The following is a 17,711-nucleotide window of genomic DNA, read 5'->3' as shown; positions in this document are numbered from 1 at the left end:
AATTATATCAAGCTTTCAAGATTTTCCTCCATGGAGGGCAACTGAGTATCTACTTTGCACTTTTCATTAAGCATCTGCAATTTGGGGTGTCTTGTAATGATAAAAGTTGCCTCACTTTTTGCACTTCTGGGCTCTGACTTTTTCCTGACTTTTTGTTTATTAATGTCAATTTCCTATAACCTTAATGGGGCTTTTTGAACTTTCTGTATTATCCATTAGAATCTCTTAGGATTTTGTATTAATCAATCAATGCCTCTTTTAGGATTAGTTAAAAGATTACATTACCTAATAAGAAGTTTTAATTTGTCAAATCACGTGAACTACATGAGAATGTACATAGGTTAATTAACCAGTGATTACCTTTTGAAAACATTCTTGCATTTCTGAGACTGAAACTTCTCATTGTCACATTACTCCAGTTGCCTTTTTGTTCCTCTACAGCCTCACGTGTGCAAAAAAGCATACTACAATTGAAAATGCAAGTTTCTTAGATCTTGATAAAATTATTTTAAGATTCTTAAGATTAATTAATAAGGTGACTTAAAATAATAAAAATGGCATGGTTCTGTTAGGCATATAGATAAGGGGAACAGAAAAAATAGTCCAAAAATAGGTTTAGCAATAGCTATAGCTATAACAATAATGAATTAGAAATTATTTCCTATATTAGGAGAACTCAGAAACAAAAATCAAATAACTATCAAAAATAATAACATAGTTGCCATATAAAACCTTTATATGTAAAAAGGCAAAAATAAAACAAAAACTATACTAAATTTCTTTGTGCCATATTAACTATATCTTTATTCTCTAAAGTAATTATTATAAGATATTAAAATTTAGTAAAAATGAGAAATATTTGTGATCAGGCAATCTCCTCCCTCCAAAAAATATATCATAATAAATAGTAGGGAAATAAAAGAAAATTTGTTTAACCTTTCAAGTGACAAAGAGATATACATACAAAAAAGCAATGAGCCACAACATAACATTATTTTGGCAATACTTTTGAAAAAGATAATATCTAGTTTTATGAGGCTGCAGTAAAATTTTAGTTCCTTGCATTGCTGGTGATAGTATGAATTGGTACTACTCTTTTTTAGTGGAATCCTTGATAACAGTCAATAAAGATGGACTTTCAGGTTGAAAAGCTGACTAAGGGATCAATGTCTATGATGCTGATTGTTTTCAGGTATCTTGGGTCATTCAAGTAAGTTCAATCCTTATGAGTACTTATTGTTTAAAAATTATGTATATACACTGTTACATATACATATATACATGTACATGCACGGATACATACATACACATATAATATGTCTGTGCATGTATGTATATATATGTTATATATCTCGTAACATTCCCCTCCCTTTTATTCCTGATGCTCAGATTCTCGTATTATACATTTCTTAAGTAAAAGAATCACATTTGCTTATTTTTTTTTTCTGATTTCTTGCAATTTTCCAGTGTCTCTGCTAGTCCCATAAGTGGAATGAACAGACTAGGCACTTGTTTTATATATAAGTGGAAGGTTAAGGAAAGTTGTTTTTCTTTTTTACTATCTACAGGCACTGATTCTTGTCAACAACAAAATTAGCAAAATTAGCCCTGGAGCATTTACACCTTTGATAAAATTAGAACGACTTTATCTGTCCAAGAATCACCTGAAGGAATTACCAGAAAAAATGCCCAAAACTCTTCAGGAGCTGCGCGCCCATGAGAACGAGATCACCAAAGTGCGAAGGGCTGTGTTCAATGGACTGAACCAGATGATTGTCATAGGTACAGATACTTTCTTAACTTTACTAGCAGGATTCAAGTTTCATCTTAAGAGATTTCAAGTAAGCTTTAAGTGCAGGAAGGTAAATTAGCTAGAGCCTCCATGCCTTATGTTTATATGAATTACAGCATCAGGGCCAGAAGAAATGGGATTTTGAATCTATACCTTTCAATGATGTTTTTATTCCTTGTCCTTGAGGATCTGAGAATATGGAGAAAGCTCCAATGCTGAACTCACCCTACTGCATGACGAATATGCAGGATGGATTTCAGTGGAGCATCATTAAAGATATTTTGGGATACCTTTCCATTGTGGGGATTTGTTGTGTTTTGAACATCCATAAGTCATTTGCTTTAAAAAAAATCTGTTATAATGTTTTGCTAAATGTGTGGTAAGTTTTTTAAGTTTTTAAATTTTTTTCGTAAGTTTACAAAATGCTAGATTCAAATTCTTTAATGACATTGTAAAGTATCTTAGGAAAAGAATAAATAGCATAAGATGTGATTTCTAAACACTTGCTTTAGTTGATTTCTAAACAATCCTGCTTAGGCACCTTAAATAATTTCATTGTTATTGGGTTTGCTACTATTCTTTTTTCATAAATCTTTATTATTTTTTTTTTATTGTTTCCTTGGGTTTTGTTTGTTTTAATAGGGAAATCTTTATCCTATTTTGCTATTCTCCTGAGGAGCATGCCCTTTAATCTCTCTTTTGTTTTTCAGTCAAGTTGTTATTGACCCAAATTTCTTTCTAGATTCCTTGCTGAAACAGACACGACTCTAGCTGGTAATATCCTAAAATTGCCTCTAAAAGCCTTTCACTTATTCTTTTGTAGAACTGGGCACCAACCCGCTGAAGAGCTCAGGAATTGAAAATGGAGCCTTTCAGGGAATGAAGAAGCTCTCCTACATCCGGGTCGCTGACACTAACATCACCAGCATCCCTCAAGGTGATAGAAAATTCTCTGACACATTTGAAAAATATAAGTTAAAAGACTTAGACGTTTTATTTTATTTTATTTTTTTTTTATTTATTTTTTTTTTTTTGAGACAGAGTCTCACTCTGTTGCCCAGGCTAGAGTGAGTGCCATGGCGTTAGCCTAGCTCACAGCAACCTCAAACTCCTGAGCTCAGGCGATCCTCCTGTCTCAGCCTCCCGAGTAGCTGGGACTACAGGCATGCACCACCATGCCCGGCTAATTTTTTTTCTATATATATTTTTAGCTGTCCATATAATTTCTTTCTATTTTTAGTAGAGATGGGGTCTCGCTCTTGCTCAGGCTGGTCTCGAACTTCTGAGCTCAAACGATCCGCCCACCTCGGCCTCCCAGAGTGCTAGGATTACAGGCGTGAGCCACCGCGCCCGGCCAAAAGACTTAGACGTTTTAAAAAATTGTTGTGGAAATTTGAATTGTGATCCAAGTGGTCAACCGTATTTCAAGTAAATTTTGTATTCCTGGAAATGTTCTACTGAGGCTGGGTGACCACCAGGTCATCAAGGCTCACTGTAGGGATAGATGTGTAGACTCCTTATAAAGTCCCTTCTAAGATGTAACTTAAGGCACAACTATTTTATATTATATAATGGTGAGGTTGCAAAGAAAAAAAGTACAGTTATTTTAAAAATGGTGTGCTTTGGTATTTCGTAAAAACAAAAAAAGATTTATGGAAAATTTAGCCAATTTTTACTTTGAATCTCCAATCCCTTAGGGAATTCTTTTCCTTTTTAGGACATTTTAGTCATTAATGTCTGAATAGGGGGATCTGACACTCTTACTTAATAATGGTGGTTGTGTGTTGTAAAAAGTACAGATTTTGGAGTCAGCTTGCTTGAGTTCAAATTACCGCTAATTGGCTGTTGGCTAAAGAACTTTGGACAAGTTATTCATCTGTGCCTCAATTTCTTTATCTATGAAGTGGAAATAATATTAATATTCACTCGACTGGGTTGTTTTAAAATTAAATAAATAAGTAGAGAAATGTTTAGATGTAGATGAGTAGGATGTTAATATTACCTTCTGTTATTCATGAAAAATGTTTTGAACACTCACTGTGCTTAGGCAATGTACCAAACACTGGAGACAGGCCAGTGAACAGGATCTCTACCTGCCTTTAGGAGCTTTCTACCTAAAGCCAAGCCAGACAAGGAAACAGCAATGGCCACAGAGCCACAGGGGTAGGCTCATTCTGCCTGTGATGAGACACCCAGGAGAGAGGCACGTAAGCCAATCTTTACAAATCAGAAAAGGCATCAAACCACCAATGATAAATTCATCTAATTCGCACATTTTCCCTACTCCAGATTTTTCAGTATCACAAAAGCCCTATAAAGTCTCAAGTTTTCCTCTCAGTCAGTCCCTTTCTCATCTTAGATGCTTTGTTCTTGGACTGTGTATGAAATTCAGATACCCATGGGTGTTTTACCCATTGCCCTTTATTGTACTTCCACAGAAATTTCAACTTCTGAGAGTACATATTCCATAGAATGCTTTCTTACCACCCCTTACCCTCTCTACAATCTTTTGGCTACAAAGTACACTTTTGATGCCCTTAGTATAACTACTGGGATGGACGGATAGAGAGAGAGAGAGATAGATGATAGAAATAGATTTATAGTTTATAAAAGTGTTTTCATATTAAGTCTATAATTTGTAACATGTAATAAGTGATCTTTATTTTATTCCTAGTGTAGGAATGAAATATCTATATCTATATAGATATATCTTGCTGAAATTTTTTTCACTACTTCATGCTGCCAGGAGATTTACATTAAGCACAATCTTAGACTTTGCTGTCCCTCTTAATGTATCCTCCAAAATATCCTTCAGTGACACATTTTATCACTTAGTAATCTGTTTTCCTTTACTTATGTTTTCTCCCTATCCTAGGCAATCTTTTATTATTATTTCTAGCTTGCTTTTATTTACTACCACTTAATATAAAAGTTATTGTAACCATAATTTATTAAGCACTTTTTTTAGTTCCAGGTATTGTGCCAAATGCTTTTCATGGATTCTTTTATACGATTCTCACGACATCTCTGTCTAGAAGTATTATCATCCCTGTTCCATAATGTGGAAGACGAGGCTTAAACAAGTGAAGTAAATTGTGACCAAGGTCTTAGAGCTCAGAAGTGACAGAGCTGGGATTGTGCAGGACCAATGTCAGAAATCATGTGCTGAACTGTTTCACTCTGTTTCCAACCTAAGTTCTACCTCTAAGCCTATGTATGCCTATCTCATGTATGATTCTGCTTTGCTTAGGCTGGGATTCTTATACCTGAATATCAACCACCTCCTGGTGATATTTTTTTCCTATCACTCATGGAAACAGAAAGGCAGTAGAATATAGAATAGAGATTATAAAATCATATTCTCAAGTTAGACCAACCTGGGTGATAGACCCAACTCAACCATTTAATTGTTTTATGCCATTAGGCTAATTATTTTACATTTCTAAAACTTAACATTTTATGATCTGTAAAATGGAAGTAATTAGTGACACCTATCTTCCAGGATTATTGTGAGGATTACTAGATAGAAGTAAGGCTTATAATGTACACACATAGTATCTGGCCCAATGTAAGCTTCAATACATTTTATCTTAAAAAGGAAAAAGAAAAAGAAAAGAAAAATAAAAGTATAGTTACGTTCTTTAGCTAAATGCCATAATGGCAAAGGCTCTTTATAAGTTTGCCTCTCTCTGTCCTATTACAAAGTTTTATTCCATAGTCAAACTTTCTGATTGTAGCTTCACTTTTGGGAAACTGACAGCCCAAAAGGGGAGACACGTAGAAATTAGGTAAGGGTGATGAATGTGATGGTAATTAGTATACTAGAGGCACTGTGTTAAAAAAATCTTTTCATGGTGACAGGGAAGAAGGAATGTGCATTAAATTTGCTTTGTTACATATTCAGTTGCTTTATGGGAGTATTTAAAAATTCATATTTATTTATTTTGTGGAGAATCAAGTGGTTGAAATCCCTTATTTCCAGAGTGATTGTGATTTCGTAATATTTATTCACAAGAATAATGTAATTGTTATTTCATTTCCTCCAGTTAACAGCATGCTTTTTAACTTCTTTTGGCCATCTGGGAGCATATTAATTTCCCTGCTTAACAGATAGATAGACTAAAAAATTGTAACTTTGAGTTTCTGTTTCTTTATCTATGAAAGGACATTAATGGTCAATAATTTATGCATTGAAAGAATTAAAGGAGTTGAGCTAGGAAAAGTACCAAGATCAATGTTTTGTACATAACAGATATACAATAAGTAGAAATTCCTTTCCTTAGCATCTCCCACACAAAACATACTTCTATAGAAAAATTAAAAAGACATCTGCACTATAATGTTTATAGCAGCACAATTCACAATTGCAAAGATGTAGAAAGAACCCAAGTGCCCATCAATACATGAGTGGATTAATAAAATGTGATACATGTATACCATGGAGTTCTACTCAGCCACAAAAAACAATGGCACCTCTTGTATTATCCCGGATAGAGCTGGAACCCATTCTACTAAGTGAAATATCACAAGAATGGAAAAACAAGCACCATATGTACTCACCATAAAATTGGTATTAACTGACTTAACTGACCAACATTTAAGTGCACATATAGTAGTAGTAACATTCAGTGGGTGTCGGGCAGGTGGGAGTAGGGTGGAGGGATGAGGATATTCACACCTAATGGGTGCGGTGCACACTGTCTGGGGGATGGACACACTTGAAGCTCTGACTCGGGTGGGGCAAAGGCAATATATGTAACCTAAATATTTGTGCCCCTGTAATATGCTAAACTAAAAAAAACAAACAAAGAGAAACTAATAACGATTTTCAAATCAAATATGGACTAAACTGTTACATTAAATAGACAATATTGACAGAATTCAGTGGGAGGTAATGACAATTTCAGACCAAATATAACCTGTGATTTTCCAATTCTATATCTTTATAGACAAATAACCAAGATTTTATGCCAATCAGATGTTAGTTCTACATGTAACCAATTTGCTATTTTCTTTGTGCTTGTTACTATTCTTTTAAATGGAACAATATGCTGTTTAAAAAGCTGTATAAAATATATCCTCAGATGGCAGGAGGAAATGAAAATAAAATATTTAAACTTATATTTACATTACTAAATCTTTGGAAATCACAGACATTCAAGAAGTACTACCCAGAGGTTTAGCGGGTACTTTGGATCTAAGATTATTTCCCCAGGTGCTCTACACATGGCAGATCACTTGATTATAGGCCTCTGCACTCCTCTTGTATAAAGAAACATTCTGGATTTAATAGGGAAAAGTAAACTTTAGCTCTTTCTACACAGACATGTTGCAGAGGCATTTGATGTTTTTATGGAAAAGTCAAGTAAGGCTAAGGCCAGCACAGTTTATCAGTGTTAATTATTAATCATGCTCACTAATGAAATAGCTGGTTAAGTTTGTATACAGGCTTAATTTATACATAATCTCATTATAGATCAAATGCTCATCTCCCCATTTTATAGTTAATATCTTTTTATCAATGTTAGTGTTAGTCCATTAACAAAAGTGGAAGATAATTATGAAATTCAGGGTTTGACTTCAGTTCTATAATTGTAATGACAAAAATCTACTACACGATAAAAACTGTGCATGTTTTGGTTAAAGTCAATCTAAGAGAAAAGTACCAAGGGTTTGCACTACTTCCAAAAGCATATATTATTATGAAAGGGAAGAAGGAAAAAGATGAAAAGCAAAACTTATCCTTTGAAACTGTATATCTTTTAAAAAATTGATAGCATATGCCCTCATTAAGTCTTTCCACATTCTGTACTTATAATGTTTATCTGCTAATGTAGTATCATGTATTTCCATATTCCAGGTCTTCCTCCTTCCCTTACTGAACTACATCTTGATGGCAACAAAATCAGCAGAGTTGATGCAGCCAGCCTAAAAGGACTGAATAATTTGGCTAAGTAATAATATCCTTTCATGACTTTCTATCAGAACATTCATTGGCTAGGTATATAAATTAGTGTCAACATGCTCAGAATTAAAAACGTGATGATTTATTTTTGACCGTACCATATTTTGTTCTTTTTGTTGTTTTTAACAACCTCAAACTTTAGCTTATCCAATTATTTCTTGAGAAAGTCTATGAAATAGTATAGCTACTATATCCACCAAGATCAGCTTTCTATTTTGTGAATACTTTATCATTTCTAGTTATATGTTATGTACAAGATGTTTGATTTCAGTATGTACGTTTACTATGTTCTAACTTATTTGCATCAAACAGAAGGTTAAGTAAATAAGGTAATGTCCAGAATATGAAAATGCATTAAAATGAAAGCTACCAGGACATGGAAATATTGGGCATTCCACAAATTACTATTAGAATAGTTATGATGAGATTCTATAATCTCCTATTCTCTAAAGAGTTTAAAAGATGTATCTGGAAATTTAAATGTAGGCCAACAAAAGAAGAGTTTTTCTTTTGGTTTGGTTTTTTAAAATAAATGATTACTAGTGCCTGTCCTGCTTCCAGTCTTTCCGTATTTGTAATCTGGTTAAGTAATAAGAAGAGGGGAGCTCTGGCAAACTTTTTCAAATTTGTCTTCAAGGAACACTCTGTTCTTGATCCACACATATTCCTGAATGTTCCTACAGAGAAGTATTATGCCAAATTTACTCACTCTTGTTTTTGTCTATAAATTTCATGGTAGATAAATAAATATAACGTATATCCTTGTATCTTTGAGACATACCCGTGACCAAATAGATGCAGAATGCAGCTTTTCCCATTTCTGTCCGTATTCCCCAATGACCCAGGTGGATGATGAGGGCTAAAGAGAAGCATATGTATGTGAGCTGAAAAATATTCCCCTGGTGTCTCAAATAATACTAAATCCTGCATTCAGCTATTTTCATTACAGTCCCTAATGTAGAAAACATTTTTTCACAATAGTATTATTCATCATCTACGTTTCTTTGTTAATTAGGTCTCTCTAGCTGCAGAAGAATGTAGGCAGATTTAAGTTGCATTGTTTAACATGTAGAACTGTCTTTAGGACACTTATTACTATTGGATTACTATTAGTACTAGTATTAATAGTAGTAGGAATAAACAATATTTGAAAGTTCTAAATATAGAAAATCATTTATATTATGGGTGGTATTTTAGAAAAAATTCATTTTGTACTGAAAGTTGTATGGAGATTCTCAGATTCTGCACTTCAATATTGACATCATATAGTTTGTATCAAACAGAAGCATACAGAGCTAATAAAGTTTGAAAAAGCCAATAGAAATTCAGATTTGTCTTTAAATGGATTTTGAATTCCAGTCATTAGAGTAGATTGCTTCATTGGTCAAGCAAATTTTTTCAATTTTTGAATTTATCAAATTCAAGAATTTTTTCATTTATTTTTGGAATCAAATCCTTATGTTGTTTATTACTAATTGATGTTGAAACATGAGACGTATTTTGGTGCTGAAAATCAAAACTGTGAAAAGAAGAAAAAAGAAGTCACTGATCTCAGAACATTGTTTCAGGGCACATGTTTTAGTTGGCTATTAGGAACAGGTAAAAAGCAAATAGTGTACACCCCTCTACAGAACTATAAGATGGGTTTCAGACAAAATTCTCTTAATTTTTTATAAAGCATATATATGTGTGATTATGTGCATATGTATATATAATCATCTCCCTTACTAGGTAAAATAGTCTTTGATGGAAACAATCATAGTTTTTGATCCATGTAACCTATGTCCCTCATAATACTTAAAACAATATTATGTGTATAGTAGGTTCTCAAAAACATTTGTTGATTGAATATTTAAATAAATGGTTAAATAAGTGAATAATTTCCTTAAATAAATTAGTAGAAATATTATATTCTAAGAAATATGCTAGTCCAAAATTGAATATTGGAACTTTAATTATTGAGTAGGAGACACAATTCTTACGTAAAAAAGGAAACATCAGAAATCAGAGATGGATTCCCAACACTGAGGGAAAAACAAAATATTCTGAGCCAAGATGCCAGGTTAATAATCAACAGCTAAGAAAAGCCAACTGTGCTATTAAGAGCATAAAGTCAGTCATCTTTAACCTCTATTATTTCAAATATCCAGCCATAATTAAAATTAGGAAACTTTGCTTACCTAAGCCAACATCTAAATCCTAAAGGAGCTGAACAATTAGAACTAACTGAAGACTAGCAGAAACCATCCTACAGAATATGTCCACTTCTCTTCCATTGCATTTGAAGGAGGCCTGTAAATTCTTCCCCTTTCCTTGGAGATTCCAGGCTCTGTTTCATTGTCTTGCTGCCTCATATCTGGTATTCCTTCTTTGACTTCTGGATTGATATCACTCTGCTTTTGATGGGTTCATGTTTAGAATGTTGAATAGATCAGCCATGTCTCCAAGTCAACCTTTTCTGCTCTGGAGTCCCATTTGTTATGAGGGGATATGACAGCAGCAGAACTCTCATATGTTACACATTTAATTTAAAAAATATGAACCCAAATCTCGAGTGAATTAAACTTGAGGGTTACTTATGTAGAATGTCAGAGGGGCCAAGAGATAGAGATTTGGGTCAGAAACCAGGAATGTTGGCACCAGGCAAATTCTCAGAGTGACTGTTAGATAGTCACTGAGGAAGTTTTTCAAACTAATGTAAAATGCTAATTCTGTTTCTAGTGGGAAAGCTTATTGACTTTTTAGAACTCTGCACCTTTTATTTTCAATGAATAAATTTATAGGATAAATGTGTAATTGCTTTATTTGCAAAGGGACCAAAGTGATAATACTATTTATTTTGGTTCTTTCATATGAATTTACTATATTCATTACACATATAAATCAACTCAATAGCTATTTATTGAGCATTTCAAGCACTGTGTTAAGTATCAGGTATACCTCAAGACAGTCACTATTCCAAAGGGGAGGCACATGAGTACACAGGTTTTTAAAACACAGTCCCTTAAGTTTTATAAGAGGTTGACCACAGAATGCTATAAAGCATTTATAAGGGATACCTATCCAGTCATTACCTGTTAGAGGAGTTTCAAAGGTGGTGACTTTGAGCTAAGACCTTAAGAACAAATGGGCTTTGTCCAGGCTCAGAGAGGTTGGAAAAAGCACTCTAAGCAGAGGGAACACCGTGTGCAAAACTAAAAACGTCCTTTTCTGTTGACTTGATTAATCACACAATGCCTATAAGTAAGACATCCATGTGTGGTGTTTGCATTCATTTCTGCCTTCTTTGGTAGGTTGGGACTGAGTTTCAACAGCATCTCTACTGTCGACAATGGCTCTCTGGCCAACACACCTCATTTGAGAGAGCTTCATTTGGACAACAACAAGCTCACCAAAGTACCTGGTGGGCTGGCTGAGCATAAGTACATCCAGGTAATGCAAATCCACTTATTGTGAGGAGCTAGAGACTAAATCCTTCCTACTGGGATGGAGTCAGGAAGCTCTGCTTAGAAATCTTTTTTTTTGGCCGAGTGTCTTAGTCAGCCAGGATTGCCCTAACAAAATACTAGAAGCTGGGTGGCTTAAACTACTCACATTTATTCCTCACAGTTCTGGAGGCTGGAAGTCTGAGATTGGGGTACCAACATAGTCAAGTTCTGGTGGGGACCCTCTTCCAAGCTGCCAACTTCTTTTGTCCTCACATGGAAGAAAGAGAGCTAGCTAGCTCTCTGGTTTCTCATGAGGGCACTAATCCCATTTATGAGGGTTCCACCCTCATAACCTAATCAACTCTAAATACCACTACATTGGGATTAGAGTTTCAACATATGAATTTTGGGGAATACAAACATTCTGTCCATTGCTCAGAGAGATATTTTTAATATTTGCACAGATTCATTCTGGTTTTATGAAAAACATAGGTTTAAATTAATTTTTAAAGTTAATACCATTGCCTTGAACTTACTCTAATGTTTGTTGACAAAATGTAATCTCTTTTATGAAGCACAGTAGTTTCAGGTCACAGACCAGAGTAACAAATAAATACTGCTTGGGCAAAACCTGTGATGGATTGATAGGGAATAAAATAATAGTTTTAACTTTTATCTTCAGCAAATATATAGCTCAAGATGGAATATTTAGCTAGCAGTGTGACTGAATTAACTTTATATAAATTATCAAGTTATAGTGCTTAATAAGAATGAGAAGATACTGTTTAATGGTCTACTGTGGTGACAGTGTTTTGCAGTCTGTAAATCTATAAATGAAAGGCATGCTGATTAGGTTAAATATCAACAAAATTTTCATGTAGTATAAGATTTCCATTGTTACTTTGATGAAAGAAAACAAAAATGTTACTTAAATGATTCAATTTTTAAAAATTCAATAATGTGATTATTCATAGATTTTATATATTTCCTCATTTTTATCTAATTTTTCAGCTTTTTAAGGTTATATTTAAATTGTGTCTTGTTCAGAAATTTACATAGGTACTTAGTTCTTAGTGACTCAGAAACAATATTTTGACATTGTTTTATAGGTAAAATTATTTTATAAAGTTGCTCTTTTGATAATCTAGTATCTGAACTTCGGTTGGTGTTCAAGATATTGTTCACTCTGCTGTCAACAATGTCAGTAAATTACTGACCTCTTTTATTGTTGAGTTGTGACATAAACTCCAAATTAAATTGACAAGCAGAATTTACATTAGCTAGATTTCAATAAATTGATTCATAAGTGTGAAGATGAAACTTAAAGTCTTTTTTACTGATGATTCTTTTTCAATGGGGGAGAGTGTATTTTTCAATGTAGTGGTGGATTGGTAAGTAGGGAGAATTTTAAGCCACAAGTAAAATCAAGATGTTTAAAAGACTTAGTAAGACTAGTAATTGTGTTTATTAGTATGTTGATTGTGGTTTTTTTATTTGTCTTTGTTTTTCTAACCCAGAATAATCATTTTCACCTTTTTGATCACTGTTTTTTAGATATTAGTACACATTATTGAGTTAATAAAATCAGTTTAATGGGTTTGTTAGGAATATCTAAAGAATGAAATAGAATAGAATAGATTCTTATAATAGTTAAGTACTTCAGTAAAATTTTGTTTCGTATGCACAGATGCATATATGCAAGCCCCAATATATAATGTGCTTCTTATTGTGGGCCATAGAGATAAGTTATAACGAATGCTGGTTTGGAGTCTTTGTTAAATGTAAGGAAATTTCATGGGCATTTGCACAGTTCCACGCATTTGGAAGGGTATTTCACTTGGCCATTATACTGTCATAGTATAATAGTTCTTTTATATGTTGTAAAATACAGTTTTCTATTATTTTTAAACTATTTTTTGCATATATTCATAACAGATATTTGATTGTAGTTTTTTTTTTCTTGTGATGATTTTTGTCTGGCTTTAGTATTAGAAAATATTGACTTCATGAAATGAATTGGGAATCTACCTTTTTTTCTTTCTTTTACATAGACTAATATTTGCTTTATGTCTTGGTATTTTTTTCCCCTCACTTTCAATGTCAGCTGTAAACACTCACCAAACACCCCTCCCTTTTTTGCTAATCACTGCTGGAAAATAGAGGATGGTAAATGATAATAAGAAATTTTTAAAACTTGAGACTCATAAAACATACTCATAAGTATTGCTTTAACTTTAAAGCACTGCATTTATGTGACTTCCACTAGTCTCTTCTTAAACCTTTTCGTAAACAAGGCCCTCACCAACATAAAGAGTTAATGTTCTTGTAAGTAGAACATTTCAAATCAATTTTTTAAGGAAGCTCCTCATAGGTTTTATAGCTCACTTTAGACATGGTTGCTTTAGCATTATACTCCACCCTTGGTTGCGTGATATCAGATAACTCACTCCTTGGTCTCCAGAATTCACATCTAAAAAACGGAAATGTAAACTCATTTCTAAAGTTCTTTTTATAAGGCTGATAGTTAATTACCATTAAAAAGTCTATGAATAAATTATAATACTGTTATCTTAAACATGATTATAAAATATATTTCAGAAAAAAATCCTAATGAATTATAGCTCTACATTCATAGAGTATAATTTATAATTTAGGATACATTTTTGTTAAAACTTTCTAGGTATATTTATACAAAATGCTGTAACCCTAAGTATTTCTTGGAGTTTGTGATTATTTAAATACCAATACTGTGTGCCCTCTTCTTTTTTCACTACACAGCACTTCCTCATTCCATATAATTTTATTAAAAGGTCTATCATTTATTTTTGACCTGAAAACATAATATTTCATGTAGACCCAAAATAGTTCATATAGACCTGATATCTGAAATAATGTTCATTCATTCAACACATATTTATTGAACACCTGCTCTGTTCCAGTAGGCACTGGAGACACAGCAATGAACAAACAGAACAGGTTCCTGCCTCATGGAGCTTTTACTATAGAGGAGGAAAACAGACAAAAACCAAATAATTATATAATATGCTACATATTGATAATTGCTATGGAGAAAAATAAACAAATGTAATATAATTATGCCACAGACAATGGCAGAATAGGGTAGTCAGAGAAGGCTTCTCTGATAAGAAGATATGAATTACATGAGGCAGCCAGCCCTGTCTATACCTTGGAGAAGATTATTACAGGTTGAGTAAGCAGTGTGTGACAACCTAAGGAGGAACCATGCTTTGTGTATTAGAACAGCAGCAAGTAGACTGGATGGTTGGCTTGAACAGTGAGGTGAGATGAGGTTGGAGCAGAAGGATGTCAGATCATGTAGAATTTGCAGGACATTGTGAGAACTTTGGATTTTGTCCTGCATGAGATGGAGAATCACTGGAGTGATGAGGCAAAAAACATATAATTTGGCTTGTTTTTTTAAAACAATTACTCTGGAAGTTAAAAGAAAGAAAGGAAGAAAGGAAGAAAGAAAGAAAAGAAAAGAATTTAGGAAGGCAAAGAGGGAAACAGGAAAAACAATCAGTGTGATTTCAACCATCCAGAAAGAGAAAATGGTGGCATGGACAAAGTTATAGGAGTAGATGGGGGAGATGGTGTGTACATTTTGAAGGCTGAGCTAGAGAGATTGTTTGACAGTTGAGTAGCGAGTGTATGTAAAAAGGAGGCTCAAGGATAATGACAATGTTCTTAGCCTCAGTATCTGGAATGATTAACATGAAACTTACTGAGATGCGGAAAAGCAAGTTTGGGAAGGAGGCAGAAATAAAAAGTTTGGTTTGAGAAGTATTAAAGTATTTAAACTGAATGATGAAAATATTGAAAAGAATAAAGTATTTACATGAAAGTCCTTAATATATTTAGGGAAAAATAATCATTCCCCATCGTTTCATATCACAGGTCGTCTACCTTCATAACAACAACATCTCTGCAGTTGGAACAAATGACTTCTGCCCACCTGGATACAACACCAAGAAGGCTTCTTATTCGGGTGTGAGTCTTTTCAGCAACCCAGTCCAGTACTGGGAGATCCAGCCATCCACCTTCCGATGTGTCTATGTGCGCTCTGCCATTCAGCTCGGAAACTACAAGTAATTCTTAAGAAAGCCCTCATTTTTATAACCTGGCAAAATCTCACTAATGTAATTGCTAAAAATAAGTAAATAAATAAAAGCTAGATACTGGAAACCTAACTTCAATGTGGATGTGTTACCCACATGACTTATTATGCATAAAGCCAAATATGCAGTTTAAATAATTGCCTATAATAAAAAAAAACTTTGCCTGCCATTTTCAGAATCATTTTTTGAAGCTTTCTGTTGATGTTAACTGAGCTACTACAGATATTCTTATTTCACTAAATGTCAAATTTGGAGTAAATATATATGTCAACATTTAGTAAAGCTTTTTTTTTTATTTTCAGAAAAAAAATCAAATAAAAAGAGTATGAGTCTTCTGTGATTCATTGAGCAATCAGCTCCTTTGACATAAAGTCAAATGCCAAACACTTGCTCTGTATTAATCCCCATTAATACTGGTAAAGCCTCATTTGAATGTGTGAATTCAATACAGGCTATGTAAAATTTTTTGCTAATGTCAATCTTTTGAAAAAATAAATTAAAAAATACATTCAAAATTACCATTGTATAAAAGCTTAATTGTAAATATTCCCTGAAGTCAATTTTCTGAAGGGTAGACATTGCTTTGTTCACAATGCCAGCATATCTTTTCAAGTTCTCAGCCATTTCTTCTACCCGTCTATTACATTTTAGTATGGTAGCTTACATTATCCATGTTCAATGTTAAGCTTATAAGGCACAAAGCAGACTTTTCCTCATGGTGTAGAGAATTTATATTTCCAATTGCTAATTAACTAAATCAATTTAAAACAACCATACACATACAATCAGGCTGCTTGTCTGAGCATTTCTGTAATTACTGGATGTATTAGAAATACTTATTGTCTTTAGTTAAACCATAAATTTTATAAATTTTTTCTATAGAATTCAGAAACAGCTATCAAAACAGACAATTCAACAAGCCTGGGGAATGGACCTATTAGAGTAAATATTTATTAAATTGTACATTTATGTTATTCACATCTAATAAGTAAACATGTGAAAGGTATGTTTCTTCTATGAAGTTCTATGTTTTATAGTTGAATATCCTAAAAAAAAAGAGTATTAAACTACAAAGGGAAATAAAAATAGTCCTGCATCAGTTAAGCCTTCAGGTACAGTTTGATCAGACCTCTGGTCGAGTTTCTCTACAGTTATTTTAATTTTACCTTTCTTCATTTCATTTTCAGGGTGGCTTCCCTCGTGGTGGCAAAATATAAATCTCACCTGTTATTTATCACATTCAGAACAAACAAGTATGTTATCTCAAAATTTCTAGGAATAGTCATGAATTCTCTCTAATTATTACATACCTACTCAACAACCTATTTTTGCATGGAAGTAAACTGAGGTTAGGATAAATTAAACAACTTTCTCATAGTCAAATACCTGTTAAATATCTGGCACCAGTGCTTTCTCCTTTAATCTGTGCACAAATTGGGGTCTGGTACAAAACAAAATTTGCTCCAGAGGGTTAAAATGAAGATGATTTGATGAAGGGACTATTACAGAGTGTGGTCAGATTCTACTGAACCAAACACAGATGGTGAGGTACCTAGAGATGGGCAATGAGGGGGGTCCATTCCCACCCATATGGCTAAATGGTCAGGGAAGGAACTGAGTTTCCAAAGCCAAATGAGTCAACTGTGGAGGATTTCGATCCCCAGACAGCTATGATCCTGGAAAGGGATTCAACTTCCACACGGGTGAAATACCGAAGCAGAGTATCTACTTTCTGTCACTTCAGACACAGCTGCTGGTACCTCCCACTGATCAAGCCCAAGGCGGAAGACAACCATCAAAACAGCCAGGGAGATGAGCAGCAGGGCAGAGAAGGGAGGGAAATGGATTTGGTCAGGACCCATGGAGAATAACTAGCCCAGCCACGATTATTTTAACTGTAGCATTATTGAATGAATATCACTAGCCAAGATAAGCATGACATTTACATCATGTTGTACACTGTTTCTGAACTCCAATTATGGATTCTTATAGATTTTTCTGCATTTATCAAAGGTGCAAATAAGTTAAAAATATTTGATGAACCTTTGCCAAATGGTTAGCTGACTCTGGTTTTCCTTTATGAAACACCAAGCTATTTTTACCATGTCTATGCCTAACACAGACTTCACTTATTTTAAAAAATATGGTTAGTGTTAAACATCAAAGTATAAACAAAAAACCTATACACTGTCAATATGAATGGGAAGTCAATTATATATTATATAAATATAGCAGAAAGCAAAAATAACATTTGGATAATTATGAGAATTGTGAGAATCAGAGTATAGAGCTCTAAGTTTCTGCAGTTAGTCATAGTCTCCCTTACACTAATTACTGCCTGAAATACACATAGGTGTTGTATGAACTATTTATCTACATGTTAGATT

The 17,711-nt window shown here is 33.6% G+C and overlaps 1 protein-coding gene across 2 annotated transcripts in view; it reads left to right on the top strand.

Annotated features, from left to right (window-relative positions):
* Positions 1–15,745, top strand: part of DCN (decorin) — a 37,298-nt gene extending 21,553 nt beyond the window's left edge. For both annotated transcript variants that reach the window (XM_069489500.1, XM_069489501.1), the window contains exons 4-8: positions 1,569–1,782; positions 2,616–2,729; positions 7,653–7,746; positions 11,051–11,189; positions 15,104–15,745. In XM_069489500.1, the coding sequence (XP_069345601.1) occupies positions 1,569–1,782; positions 2,616–2,729; positions 7,653–7,746; positions 11,051–11,189; positions 15,104–15,298 (756 nt within the window). In that variant the 3' untranslated portion in view covers positions 15,299–15,745. The remainder of the gene's footprint in view (positions 1–1,568; positions 1,783–2,615; positions 2,730–7,652; positions 7,747–11,050; positions 11,190–15,103) is intronic.
* The last annotated feature ends 1,966 nt before the right edge of the window (positions 15,746–17,711 follow it).

The sequence above is a fragment of the Eulemur rufifrons genome, chromosome 16, assembly GCF_041146395.1.
Source record: "Eulemur rufifrons isolate Redbay chromosome 16, OSU_ERuf_1, whole genome shotgun sequence".
NCBI lineage: Eukaryota > Metazoa > Chordata > Mammalia > Primates > Lemuridae > Eulemur > Eulemur rufifrons.
Note: the sequence above shows the minus strand (reverse complement) of the source record. Positions and strands in the feature narration are given on the sequence as shown.